The following is a 15,682-nucleotide window of genomic DNA, read 5'->3' as shown; positions in this document are numbered from 1 at the left end:
GACAGCATATGTGTCTGAACGAGACTCACATGGAGGGTTATAGATATTCCCGAGCTATATATCCAGTTGGTGGCATCGAATTCTGATTCTAAGACTTTACAAACAGAGAACCAGTCATTGTTGGGGGCATGATTACTGTGCCTTCATAGATAAAACATGTGTAGGAACAAGCATATATCAAGAATATCATGCTATGTTTTAACCCAACCATTCGATTCTGTTGGGAATAAGCTAATAGTGAGCGATGCGCCGCAATAGCACTTATTTACACTGGATAGGACGTTAGAATGAATTGATTTAAATGAAATGGGAGCACAAAGACCATACAAACATAAGCTTTTGAGATGAAAAGGCTGAAGACGAATCATTTTGGAGAATCAGTCGAGAAGTCAGCAAAATTGCAATGTTGGTCCCATTTTTCGTGCTTTAGGACGTCTTATTTTTGGTCTCAAGTCTTATTAACCCAAAACTGTAGCAAATTTTGTTACTTGTTCCATTTGTTGTCGGAAACTAACGGCAGAATCCACATGATTTTTATGTGGGTATTAGCCGCTTATTTGAGCGGAAAATTAGCTCATGACCCGAACGTGTGCAGTAGAAAAAAGAGAGAAATGTGGATGTTTTCCTCCATTTCTCAACTTTCTATGCTTTGTTTTTAAATCAAAAGAAAAGAGAGACACAAAAACATAAAAGAAAGAACATTACAGAAGTAAACATGGATTAGTTACATATTTTTAAACAAGGAAAAGGGAACATATTAAGTTAAGGTTTGGGGAGGTCGTTAAATCAATATGTCCAAGCGGCGAAAATCAGCAAATTTAAAAGATGTTGTTTCCAATTCTTGGTATTTCAACAATGTTGTTTCCAACTTTACACACAGAAATTGGGTGAATTCGGAGAAGACTTGGAGAGAATATAGGATTATACAAAGTGCCATTTTTTATTAGGATGGTTAGTAAATGGAGAGAGAGTTTGTGTGTATCGAGAAGTTGTAAGATTATATGAATATAAATGAGAAGATAATTATATATATATATATATATATAAATTTATAACGGATATAGTAAGAGTTTTGAGACGTAAAATATATCTTTGGGGTATAATTGTTGCATTCGCAACAGACTTTTGGACAAAAATTTTAGACAATTCATTAGAATCTAATAGATGGGACATGTTACAGTTACAATTTTATAATTCGAAATTGAGACAAAATATGAGATCGTCACAAACCCATCCCAAAACATGTGAAAATAGGTGCTGAAGTTCGAGAGTTTTGAGCTAGGAAGGTCTGTAGCTTGTCTCTGAAAGAAGAAGCAGAGTAAATTGAAGAAGGAGCTTCTACAGTAGAAGGCGCCTAAACACTTATAAAGTCGTTTATTTGCCAATTACGTTTTTTAGTATCCGTTTGATTCTTTCTTCTTAAGTTAGTTAAGAAGTTAGTTTTATCTCCCTTGTATAAAAACGGGATTGCAGACCCTCTGTTTGTAATTCAATTTACAGAGCCTTAAAGAAACGAATGAGAGTTCTTGTTTCTTGTTTTGTAGTTCCCCTAATTTGCTTCTTTTCTTGAATGAGTTCTTTTAGTTCTTGAATTCTAGCATGGTATCAAGAGCAGGAAAGATCCATAATTACTGGTAGTCCAAAAGAAGGGGTAGGAAAGAAGAGAAATGGCTGACAAGAAACCAACAGAAACAAGAAGGCAAGATGATGCGAGACCATTATCAGAAAACATGAAAACAAGAAGGCAAGAAATACACTGGTGTCTAATCATTCCCTTGTTAATGGTTTTATAGCAATTTGAACAAGACCAATATGCAAAAATTTATAACCATTCTTAATATGTTTAATAATAGAAGATTTTGAAAATAAATGTAATCTTTGTTGATTAGATACTAAAGGTAAAACTTGTTCTTCTGTTTTTATAGTGTATGCTGACTTAAAATCAATAAACGATTTCTTATAAATTTCTTTAGTATTGATTTTTAGAGGTTTCCAATCAAATAGATCTCTGTCTTCCCACAATGTTTCTCCTGTGGTGATTATATTCGAATTTTCTTGGTTGTCCCCTGATGATGAGACTCCAGAATTCATGCTTCTTATGAATTTATCCATAATACTAGATTTTCATACTTTACTCTTTTGGATCAGACAATGATTTATTGCGGCATAATTAAGTCAAGTAAGCCGACTTATAACGTGTCGAAGTCCAATTCACAAATTATGAACTTCTATGTATGGATACACTGAGAAGGGACGAGGAATTAATTAGGAATGAATTCCATAAGGTAATTGGATTACTTATATTTGAAATGGATCCATTGAATGGATAAGCCCCATGATAAATTGAATGGATTAATTTATATTGGACTTGCCTTTATTATTTAATAAGTTGGACTTGTTATTTTATAAAGGCTTATTGGGTTCATATAATTAAATAGATTAAATATATGATGGATTTAATTAAGTGAATTTTAATTAAATTAGATTTAATTAATTGGGCATGATATTTTAATTAATTAAAATCGGCCCAAGCCCATTAAAAAGTTGGTGAAAATGATTTAAAAAAAAAATTATGGACTAATAAAATCATTTTTGAAAAATGCCATGTTAGGCATCCTTTATTTGGAATAAAGGATTATTACCTTATGGATGGTTAAATGAACCTAAACATATTTTAATGCATCCATTCAAGGTATATATATGTGTGTTAGTTATTTGGAATAACTAATGAATGAATATACAAAAAATAATTTCCTCTCCTCCCAATTTTTCCACTTGGCCGAACTCCCCTCTTGTGCATACTTGATGTGTTATCCTCCTCAATTTTTTTTCTAACAAATTGAATTGAGAAATCTCAAGTTTCGATATGGTGTGGACGTGACTTTAGAAGATCTTTACGTTGAGGCCTTGAGTGAACGATTCAACGAGGAGGTTCGAAATAAATCAAGAAAAGGTAATTCTTGATTTATATTTTTGTTCCTCTCGTTTTTTTCATTATACCAATAGCTCCGTTAACTTTATTATCGTTTAATTTTATTAACTTTATCAAATGCCCGGGAACTCCAAGGGTATACCCCTTGGGATCATGACTTTATTGCAATTTCGTTTTATTTTAAGCAATTTATTTTAACCGCTTTCACTTGCGCCTTCCCGGATCGATCCACTAACCCCTCCTGGTGCCCTTCAATTTGTACAGCTTCTTGACTATATATATATATATATATATTGAATAGAATAACATTTACAATAATAAATCCAATACGTAGAGTCGCGCAACACGTAAACTAAAGAAAAGACAGCTCAACCACAACAACTTTTGATCATCCCCACCATTACAAAGAGAGACTAATCATAGGCATCTCATATTTCGAGCTGCTCTTATCATCTCCTGTTTGGAGACAACCTTTACACGTCATCTACATCAAGAACGCATAGAATAAGGAGAAGCTAAGAACAAATAAAACTTGATTCAGCCGAGACGTATTGTCCCGGACGGCCAACGACTTCGGTCTTGCACGCGGGCCAACGGGTATCCGTGTCCGGAGCCTGTTCTTGATTTGAACAACCATCTTCCGAGACTTCTCCAAGCTGTCCAAAGCTAAGCTTTCCTGTTCCAAAGAGGGGCTCAGAATTTCATTAGAGGGTTTCGAAATTATTGAGTAGGCGGAGGTTGGGGTAGGGGAATGGGAGAATAACAAGAGTAGTAGTGCTAGCAAACATAGAGAGAGTGCATATCTCATTTCAGGCATGTCTGGAGAAAGACAAGTGATGATGAAGAGGAGGAATTTGTGATGCTGAAGCGAAGGTGATAGTGTACTTATGATACCCAAATACAGTGCATAGACAAGTGGAGGAAAGTAGTGGATGAAACGGGTCTATGACCACAATATTATTATTAACCGACAATTATACTCCACTCGCTTTAGATTTGGTATAATTATACGTAGATTTCTAATAGTTTGAAAAATTATATTTAGCATATTTGATATTTGCTTCCGTCTAACAAATAAATCCTTTCGTTAGTCAAAATTCACTAAATTTGCTGATATTAACAAAAAATTGAATAAAAAGTGACTTTACCCTTGATTGACTTAATTTTTTTCAGACTAAACTACCCTCATAACGATAAAGATGTACCACCTCAAATTCATTAATATGTGAACACGTACGAAGGTAATTTTATCACTAAAAGATTTATTTGACATACTATAAATCATTAATAAATCAATTGGATGTAAATATATATTATATATATATATATTTTATTTTCTTGTCAATATTAGCAAACTAGGTAAATTTTAATTAATGAATGCACTTATTTATTAAATAGAAACAAATTTTAAAAATATTAGATGTAATTTTTTAAATCACAAAAAATTTATATATAATTACATAAAATCTTGGGGAAGAGAATTATAATCATCCCTCTTATCAATAATCAATGTGATTACTACCTAAGTGGATGTGCAGGAAATTGTTTGACGTGTTGACAGTCTTATTTATACCTAAGTGGAGAGGCAGGTTCCGGTTCCTTTCTTATTCAAGCAGCCGAATTTGACTAATTAAGGAAACTGTAGTTACATACATGTGAACTTTTTCATTTTTTTCCTTATGAATGACATGCTAAGAAATTAATATACCAATTATACTATAAAAAAAATTGTTAAAACTACAATATTAGTGGCTATAACTAAAAATTATAATAAATGGTTATTATTAATTATAATATAATAAAATTAATGTAAAAAATTAGCTTTTTCATCATACAAAAATTGTTTGCCACGGTTAAAAGTCATGGTTAAAACATTTGTTATGGCTTTAGCTATGACAAATGTTTTAACCAATCTCGTATAACATATTTTCCTTTCTAGTATTTTTTACATGGTTTTACACGATATTGAATAAAGGTGAGCGACAGTGTTATCTCAATAAGGCTAATAGTTTGAGACTATTTACAGTAGAATACGGTACAACTTTTTGGGTAAGTGTAATTTTACTTTGCGGGTGTAAACTTTATTGTACTACATAATTCATATTTAAGTTACACAGTCTAATACATGGCATTGGAAAAGTTGAATACGTATTGTTATTGAAATGTTCTTTTTATTAATATTTGGGACTTGTTTTTGAAGTATATTCTATCTTATTTTTAAGTTAGTAGTGGAAGGGAAGGTCGTTTCATAAGGCAAATTACCGTAAAACTTCTATAAATTAATACTTTACAAATTAATAAATTTTCTAAAATAATAAAATCTTTCGGTCCCGATTTGGGCCTTTGTAAAAAATCATCAAATTCGATAAGATAATAAGATAATAATTTTTCGAAAAATTCCTTTATAAATATTAGGTCCCATTAAAACTCTAAATTAATAATTCATGAATATTACAATTATAAATATTATGGTAATTTGCTAAAATATGAAGTCTGTAATGCTTTACGCATTTGATCATTCATGGATGATTTTGCAATGCCTTTTAGATAAGAAGACATAGTTGGGTGTTATGAATTATTTTATTTTCATATTGAGATTTATATAGTATAATGTTTCATTCATCATGCATGAATATATTTAATTGGCTACAATAGTTATTTAAGTGCAACGAATTAATATAAACATGTATATTTAAGTAATTCCAATGAAGTGATAATGCGTCTATGAAATATAATAGTTAATTGTATATAATGAATTGATATTATACATGAATATATTTAATTAGTTACAAATAATTGATTGATGCATGAATATAATCAATGAAACATATATGAATTCATTTATTTTCAATACATATGTACTAAATTTGCTGAATTTAAAAAGTCTCTCTTTTAATTAATAAAATTGATAAATTAATATCTTTCTAAATTAATAAAATTTCATGGTCCCAAGGTTATTAATTTATAAAGATTTTACTGTAGTTGCATGCTGGAAAGTCATCCATCTCATTAAAGCAGTTGATTAGGAGGACATTCTGGAGTTCAATAATACCCCCACAAGGACTTAGAAGCTGTTTCCGGATGGGGTGAAAAATGATGTTCACAGATTTGTGAGGCATATTTCAATATGTAGTTTGCAGTTAATGATCGGGTATTTGTCAAGATTCTGGAGACGGCAGGCAAAGTAGCTTATAAGCTGGAGTGCCAGAAACGCAATGAATAACCAATCTCCATTTGATTGTCTCAACGTCTATGGAGAAACACGATTCCACACGCGCTGTGCACCTCTTCCTTGTCATATATCTCACTGCCTTCTCGCAATCCAACAAGAGACTGCCAAAGAAGAACAAGAAACCAGTACAACAAAAGTTGGTTAACTGGCTCAGTGCGAGATTATGTCTTCGTTTGAAATATGTGACTTACGTTTGTTCATAGTGCAGCAATCAGCCAAACAGCTTAGCAAGAGTATCGGGTCGTAGCTTCTGAACAAAGGAAACTTGACTCAGAAGTCTAGTCAAATCCCCCACTACACGGTCCATGTATAGCATGTAAAGTGAATTCCTGCTCTCCAGGAGCTCCAAGGCTTTCCGAGCATGGAAAATAGATATCACCCATTCTTCTAGAAGCCCTACACCATCATCATAACAAGTTAGTCTGGGAACAATGAAGAGAAAGCACGCTCCAGATTACATGTATCATATGGCCTTGAGACAACAGTATTTACATTTCCCTCAAATTAGTTAGTAAATCAAATGCACACAACTTGGGTTTGTATCTTAAGCAAATGATATGAGAATAATGATGGAAAAAAAGTGCATACTTAAATCAATGTCTTGACTAGTTGACCATGAAAGTAAGTAGTCGGAAATCAGAAACTCGAGAAGCTGAATCCTGCCGTCAACATCAGTATTTCAAAACGATCTCAGAAAATACACAAGGTGATATGTACATCCGTTTAAATCTTAAGACATTCTGCACGACAAACTGTAGACATATTTAAGGTTCTAGTAAATTCAATATAAACTGCAATTTGATGGCAATATCTTCTCAATAACTGTAGTCATCTGATACAATATGTGAAATTAAAAGAGACTTGAAGAATGGTTGTACAGTCACTACCACTACTTTTGATAGTGATACTAATTTGAGATACACACAAGTAAAACAAATAATGACATGGGCATAAAACAGAGTAAAGGAATTTATCAAAAGAAACATGTCTAATTTCATAAACATCTATGCAAAAAGTACATGGGAGGAAATCCAACAAGCAATCGGTCTTGCATAAAGATTATTCCAAACAGAACCATATGATGTCTCACTTTCACAAGACGGAAAGTAAAAATGGTGACCTGAACAGTAAACATGAAACCAAGCATTAGGGTAAGAAGCAGTCAAACTAACTGATACTAACTACCTTGTCATTTTACTTAAGTACTTGATCTGCCTTAAAAGGTCATATTGAAAACAGAACCATTGTCAAAAACTGCTCAGTTAATACCATCTAAATATATCCATGCAATCAACTTAACTCTCAAGTCGATAATTAATGCAAAGCATAGACTAAAACTTACATTAAGTACATATAATTATGCATTCTGGGAAAGGAACCATCAAATGGATCCATAAAGAGTAAACTTTCTGCAACTATAGAAATTCTCTGAGAAACTGAAAGGATCACACGCTGGCCAAGGTAATGGTCACTTCCAAGCTTACGCAACAAGTGCTGAACATAAACTTGGAAATTGTTGTGACAATGATGCAATTCTGGAAAAAGAAAAAAGACAAGAAAAAAGGTTTAATTAAAAGGATGAAGAGAATAATTGAACATTTTAGATGAAACTGAAGATATTTAAGGGAAAAACTAAACTAACCCATGCTCCAAGCTTACAAACATATTTGTTTGCACTCCTAAAAGAAATCACGAAATAGCCTCATTCTAAACATTAGAGGTATAGGAAGAACAAGCATGAAATACATCTCCATAACGTTATTCTCATAAACAAGAAGTTCCATTCCCAAACTCTCAGTGGCTGCATTTAGTCTTCAACTTTTAGACTCTAAATTTGGCCTCATTATAACTGTAGGAACAGGTACTTTCAGACATGTAGTACTTCGTTTTGGTAACTATTTGCTGAATGTCTTTTCAGGACTCTGGCAATTCTACCATCCATACATATACTTCAGTTATCTAAATTAGCCCTTATCAGTGTAGGTACTTATGCCATATTTTAAAGAAGAATTTTTGTGGCTCCTTGGACTTCACATTTCATATCTGGGGAATGACGTTCAGATTTTGTTCAACAAGTTTGGGAATCAAGCAATTCAAACTCAACAAACATGCATTCTGTCATATCTTTTCGGCAAATGGACCACTTGTCCAGATTCTTATATTCTATTGTGGCAGGAAATCAATTTGATATTTGAATGCCAGTTGTCAGAAAAAGTTTCATTGACAGTTCTAGCTCCAAATCTTATAGTCAGAACTCATATCTACATTTCATCAAGTATGAAGAGTGGAATTCCCATGATAAATACTAGAGATGTTATTCATTAGAAAAAAACTACTAGAGATATTATTTGTGGAATGAATGATGCAGAGTTCTAATAGTAACGGCAAACACTTTCAGTTTATGATCTATTGTTCTGAAACAAAATCTAGCAGTATATTTCAACAAAATGATATAAAGGGGAGTCACTAAGAGATTTAACGACAGATTGGTAATTTGTCAACAAACATAACTAATAGCAGCAACGTAGGTCAGATTTAAAGTTCAAACTGAAACATAAACAAAAGCTAACCATCTCCTTCTGATCCATTGCACATCCTTCGCACCAAACGCACAATTAAGCTACTTGCAATGCTTTCAATTGTCTCATCTATCTTTCCAGTAGACGAAAGAGCCTTTAATGTGGCTTCATGGAACCAGAAAATAATGTAAGTCAAATAATAGGAAATATTGCAAGCCCAGATAAAAAAGGAAAGCCCTGGTATGTCACTACAAAGATTCTTCAGTGATCAGTTGTTTCTTTCTAGACAAGGTTCTTGTGAAGAACATAAAGATCAGAATCACTAAAAAGGACTTAAATGCTAATTAATCATTATGAATCCTTCTATCTAGAACAAATGTTCTCATGTCCTTTCAGGATGTCCACATTTCAGTTTTCTAGTAGTGAAATATAACACCATTATGCTCTCGAGGAAATTCTATTGGGATGAAGGTGGCAATTTAGATAATTAATCTTTAACAAGTATTTCACTGCCTTTTTACTAGTCGAAAGCCGTGTTACCAAACTTAAGAGTAGCAGAATAGAGAAACTTGACTTGATTTGGTACCAAGAATGAAATCTACAGCTTGATGTGACCAGTTCTTGAAATTGCCTTCCTCTACCTGCAAAACATACAGAAGTAACAAAAGAACTAAATAAGAGAAGCCAGTTGTAAATTCTCATCCACACAAATGATCAAAGTATGGAAGGCACACAGGGTGGAGCAACACACTTCAAGAGGAGAGGAAGTCTCACAAAGCTCCACAAGAAAATCTACTGAAGCTCTCAGTTGCTCCATTTCATTTTCAATTGCAATTTCTGCAAGTATATTAAAAGTAGCAGGAGCAGTAGATAGCAATTACCATCTAAATAGGCACCCACAGATAAAGAGAAATGGCAATGAAATCTTAGAAAACTCAAACTGAAAGAATATTGATGATAAGTGGCACTTCTGATTGGCTAACTAAACTTTTTTGCTTAAACTAACTCTTGAGACACGAACAAAATACTAGAGATAGCTTAACTAATAAGTGTTATTAACCAAATTATTTAATAATATTTCCAGCAAACACTTTAAACCATTCATACTTTTATTTTGCATATTAGGTTTTAGCTTGTTTACTGATTCCAAGGGAAACATTCAAGCATCTGAAAGCATGAATAACAAACTATTAAGCAATTTCACCTGGAATAGACGATCTTAACAATGAGCCATCACATCTGCTCCTCTTCCGCTCTCTTAACCTCACTGCAAATGGAACCAAAATCTAGATTTTTTTTAAATTAAGTGACAAAGGAAAGATTCGAAACATAAATACTACTAGACTGAAAGCAAAAGAAATACCAACACTGCTACCAACTGTGTAAGAGGTTAATTCCATTATCTCATTGCAAGGAGATAAATTGTAATATCAGAGATGAGAGAACCTTGTCTGAGAAATCTCCGACGAAGCACATCACTACACCTATCTTGATCAGATTCATGCATGGGGCTTAGCTGCCCCAGGGTATCATAGAAATAGCATTTGCACGACACATGTTGTGGAAATACATCTTGATGCACCCCATCTGGTCTAAGAAATTAGTAAAGCCCATTAGCAAATCATCAAATATCAAAAACTCAAAGTCTATGCATATCATAACATAAAAATAGATTCGAGTATCCTGTTTCAACTTCAAACATTTTAAATATACCGAGTAAACAACATCACTAGTCGTCAAAATCCGAACACTATCATATACACTAAAATCGAGAAATGTTCAATAAAAGAATAACAAAGTCTTAACTCTCAAAATCTGTAAGAGTATATTCAGACTTAAACATACAGAGGAAAACAGGAGAAACTGAGAAATACTAGCCTTCAGCAATTTTGAGATCTTCCTTAAGTCTAAGAATTTCTTCTTTCCGCTGTTTGGCCTAAAAGTTTTAAGAAATCCAAAATCAACATCTAAATCAATCCAGACCAAAACCGATTACAAAATCAAACACAGACATGAAACGACAGAACAAGGACAGGTTCAAACCTTCCGTTTCCATTTAATAGCATCTGATTCAGAGTTATTACAAGCGGCAGTGCTAGCGGCGGGGGAGTGTTTTTTTGCCTTCTTTTAGACTCAGCGATAGCGACAGCAATAGCGAGCTTGAGAGAAGGATTCAAAGCGGCGTTTGCTTGGTTTGCCGAGACCTCCATGTTTGCGGAATTTGATTAAGCGCGGGATAAACTAACCTTAGTTCAACTGAGAGTCTATTCATGCTATTAAGAACTTAGAGTAACTACTTCGATTTACTAATAATATGAATTGCCTAAAGTACACTTGTATATTTAAACACACTAATCATTACGCCACGTTATCCTTACATGTATATAATAAATAATTTTTTATACTTTAAAATATGTTATAAATAAAAGTAAAATATATAAATCAATATATTATAAAATAAAAAGAAAGAAAGAAAAATAATAATTTATCAACTAATACAAATTTTGAAAACTAAATAAGTTTGTCGTTTTATCATGAAGAACATTTTTTACTTCATAAAAAATTGGTGCGACGGTGTTATATTAGTATAGATAATAATTTTTTTAGTTAATTGATTTTATCAATATTTTTTTATTTCATAAACATTTGGATTGTGGAAAATAACAATAGATAATTCATATATTATCTCATTAATAAATCTCGCGTATAATTAAAGATTATATCACACAAATGTTAAATTATATAGGCATATAATTGTGGATCAAATTAACCTTAAGTAGTGAAAGCATGTCGATCCATGTATACAGATCAACCTCGTCTACAAGCTCATGGATTTTATGGAGCATGAACGCATCGTCTTTCTCATTGATTTGAGCTCACCTCACAAACATTTTCAAGATCTCCCCACGTTGGATCTTGCTCCAAATCTTGTGCACACCACGAACGTACTTTACTCGCCTTGGTGGATCACTACTAGAGTGATTCAATCATTTACACACCTCAAATCTAAGGAGCCTATGATGATGCTCCAAAGAAGAACATAGAGAGAAAAAGGGGTGGGAGAGAGAATTGGAGAGAGTATTGTAGTCAACTTATTTTATATCACATTTATGTTTTTGTATTGTGATTTGATCACAACCATGTACCCTATTTATAGGTGTACATAACCATATCCCTAAAAGGAGTCCATACCAATACATAATTGGAAGACTACAAATTCTATCTTAAATAGGGTTTATCCCAGAAAAGTCTTTATCCCAACATGTATTTTGGAGACTCAAACTCTATCTCAAATATGGATGCATATTGGGTCACGGGTCCACTAACCCGACCCAATATCCAACATCTCCCACTCATACATATTTGACTCAATCTCCAAGATACTCATCATCTCAACTTCTCAATCTCACGTTCATCCCTTCATATAGGAAATGAGGCGTGTGACCAAGCGATAAGAAATAATGAGGAGAGTTATATTAAGTCATTACCGAACTAACATAACCTTACAACTCAACAACTCGCTATGTACCCCAAACTATGTGGTCGCACTTAATCAAGTATCTCTAGATCCCTAAATAAATATAGCATGCTTAACTCACTCAAATAGGTATCTATATTCATGACTAGTCGGACATATTCCAACACAGTCACTCGAGCTATGAACAATAGAACACAAGTGCTTTACCAACTTAGTTCTTTGTCGGCCTCATACCAATCAGCTTGGTTTTGATAGCTTTTCCAGACATGTTCCGACAGACTGATAGGATCGCATTTTGTGCTTATTTGATGTGATATTTTGACCTATTTTGTGATCAAAATGCTCCTCATTAAATATTATTTTGCAGCATTAGGACAAATGAAATGAAAAATGAAGAAAAGAACCAAAATAGAAATTCGGACAAGACTCAAACTCAATTTTTGACAAGAATTTGGAGTTGCTTGGACTACCTTTTGATGAATGAGGAGTTTAACTAGGATTATAATTTTATTTCCATTAGTCTTTTAGTTCAATTAGGAATCTATATTTAATCCTAGTAAAATTAGGTATCTAGTTATTATATATATGTGATGTAATTCACTTTAAGAGACAACTTTTGAATTCTTGAAAATTTCAGACCTTGAATTCTCGTCTCTCTATTTCTCTACGTTTTTATGATATTTTCTTATTTTGTTTTTCATGCGTTCTTCCATAGCTAGTTCTCTCATTCTAGTTGAAGACTTGGTGAATGCTTAATTCCAACAAGTTGTGAGATCTAATTTATGCTTTCTATAATTATTCATCATAGATAAATTATTTATGGCCATTGGTACGACCTAACGACCTCACATTTCCTTACCTTGTAGATAGTCAAAGAACGTCCATTAACTAAATCCCTAATCAGTAAACAACCTTGAAAACGTCCATTAACTAAATCCCTAAGGCCTACTACATCAATCTAGAAAAAAATGGGGATACTGATTTAATTACCATCATTGTCACAAATTATCTCCATAATAATAAAATATTCACATAATACATGAGCACTCAAATGTTAATGTCTATGTATTCATATCACAAAAAAATATTGCACATATTCTTAACAAAGATTGCAATAAACACATATTATTATGCAATTATCAATGAATGCATAAAAGTAATGAGAGCATTATTTGCAACAAAAATTATTGCAATAAAATGGACATGCTTTAATGTAATGAGAGCATTCATTAGCATATTTGCTTCACAAAAAATATATGTTAGCATAACTTGCAATCCAAATATTGCAATAAATAATAATCATATAGAAATTGCAACCTCAAATTTTGCAATCACAAAATAATCATATTGACATGAATTGCAATCACAGAATATTGCAATAAAGTCAAAATAAATCGATATAACAATTAATAAAGATACATATTTTCATGGTCAACATGTAGTCAGCCCTCAGTCAACATGCGATCAACCTTCAGTCAATACTCAATCAACACAACCTTAGTTAGGTCATGACTTGGCGCCACACAAGTGTTGAGTGTGTGCACCAGGTGCGTCATAAGGGCACGGCCAGCACGCATGTTGGAGCAGGACTTGCGCCCAGTTGGCACTCGGTCGGCGCGGACTCAGCAGCAGGCACCAGCGACCATTTCCGGCGACTTCGCTGGCCAAATTCCAGCAAATGTGTGTTTTTCGATGAAAATTTCAAAAATTCATATCTCATTCATTTTAAACCCGTTTTCAATGATTCATATACCATTTCAAACATCGTTTCATGCTCTACAACATAGCACAAAAATATTTTGACAAAAACCACAGAATCAGATTCAATTTTCTGGTCAAAGAAAGTAGATTAAAAATTAGGGTTTGATATTACTCACAAACCACTCATCTGATTTTCACCAAATTTTAACCACATGATCTTCATATTAACTTCTACATACAGTGAAAAATCAACAAAATAGTTCCATGCTTTCATATTAAAAATGAATTTTTCCAAAACAAATACTAGCATAAAAAGTTATGTGATCAGTTAGGCAATTCTAATTTGACTAACTTACAACGACTCTGATACTGCTGTTGGAAAATAACAATAGAAATTCATGTATTATCTCATTAATAAATCTCGCATTTAATTAAATGATTAGTGCAAACAGATGTTAATCATATAGGCACATAATTGTGGATTGAATTAACTTTAAGTAGTTGAAGCATGTCAATCCATGTATACAGATCAGCCTCGTTACAAACCTATGGATCATGAATACATCATCTTTCTCGTTGATTCGAGGTCATCCCATGAACATCTTCATGATCTACCCTATGTTGGATCTTGCTCCAAATCTTGTGCACACCATGAACGCAACTTACTCTCCTTGATGAATCACTATTAAAATAATCCACTCATTTACACAGCTCAAATCCAAATAGCCTATGGTGATGCTCCAAGGAAGAACATAGAGAGAAAAAGGGATAGAGAGAGAATTGAAGAGAGTATTGTAATCAACTCATTTTGTATCACATTTGTGTTTTTGTATTGTAATTTAATCACAATCATGTACCTTATTTATAGGTATACATAACACTATCTCTAAGAGGAGTTCATATCCCAATACATAATTGAAAAACTACAAATACTATCCTAGATAGAATTTTTCCCAAAGAAATCTTTATCCCAATATGTAATTAGAAGACTCAAACTCTATCTTAAATATGGATACATATTAGAGCACGAGTTCACTAACTCGACCTAACATCCAACATAAATAAATATGATGAATTGCTTGTTTTATCTTCGTTTCAAAACATTTTAAGTTATTAGTAATGATTTTGAGGGAGGTAAAGGTATTTCGAGGATTGCAAAAGAGTAATTTCTTAGTTTAATTCTTGGAAAATTTGTGAAAATTTTAACACGTACAATTTCCAAAGCACCCGTCTTCTTGTGATTCACCTGCATCAATATCTTTTATACACCAATTGGTTGTTATAGCACATAAATTTTTCGTGTATATATAAATATTTTTTTATATTTTAAAATATATTATAAATAAAAAAACAAAAGATAAAAATAAGTATATTACACTAATTAAAAAAAATTATTAACTAACATAAATTTCAAAAAATTGAATAAATCAGTTATTTTATTGTGAGAGAGCATTTTAAATTCACAACAAATTAGTGCATCGGTGTTATTATCCGTCACATTTGTGAGTGTGAAAAAACTTTTCTTTTTATATTACTATAAATAATAAATCAATAATAATAATCATATCAATTATATCAGCATCCGTCAAACTTCAATAATTAGTGAGAACATTTCAATTAATTTTGCGACACAAACTTGAATCAAATTCCAAAATGAAGGAGGAATCCAATTCAAATCAAGTCCATGTGTGGAGAAAAATCTCTCGCCAACATGAATGACATACCAAACATTACTTTTACCATTAACTAGGATCTAGAAATCAAATTTAAGTAAAATAATCAAACTGAGACACAGAAGATCCACAACAAACAAAATTGCA

General features: G+C 32.6%; 1 protein-coding gene across 1 annotated transcript; it reads right to left on the bottom strand.

The window, feature by feature from the left end:
* On the bottom strand, positions 5,916–10,893 carry LOC105166400 (protein MULTIPOLAR SPINDLE 1). The gene is made up of 12 exons (XM_020695259.1): positions 10,888–10,893; positions 10,727–10,804; positions 10,562–10,619; positions 10,130–10,270; positions 9,888–9,950; positions 9,435–9,556; positions 9,270–9,324; positions 8,735–8,848; positions 7,507–7,699; positions 6,753–6,823; positions 6,356–6,560; positions 5,916–6,265 (listed from the first exon to the last, which is right to left on the bottom strand). Exons 1-11 carry the CDS (start codon positions 10,891–10,893, stop codon positions 6,376–6,378), a joined length of 1,086 nt encoding a protein of 361 aa, XP_020550918.1. The 3' UTR covers positions 5,916–6,265; positions 6,356–6,375.

The sequence above is a fragment of the Sesamum indicum genome, linkage group LG7, assembly GCF_000512975.1.
Source record: "Sesamum indicum cultivar Zhongzhi No. 13 linkage group LG7, S_indicum_v1.0, whole genome shotgun sequence".
NCBI lineage: Eukaryota > Viridiplantae > Streptophyta > Magnoliopsida > Lamiales > Pedaliaceae > Sesamum > Sesamum indicum.
This window is presented reverse-complemented; position numbering and strand designations above follow the sequence as displayed.

Bases quoted from the DNA above. Each gene is read 5' to 3' on its own strand.
- LOC105166400 (XM_020695259.1), bottom strand. The intron at 9,951-10,129 runs GTTCTCTCATCT...TTCCATTTGCAG, and splicing joins TCGGAGATTTCTCAGACAAG to TGAGGTTAAGAGAGCGGAAG. The intron at 6,561-6,752 runs GTATGCACTTTT...ATGATGGTGTAG, and splicing joins TAGTCAAGACATTGATTTAA to GGCTTCTAGAAGAATGGGTG.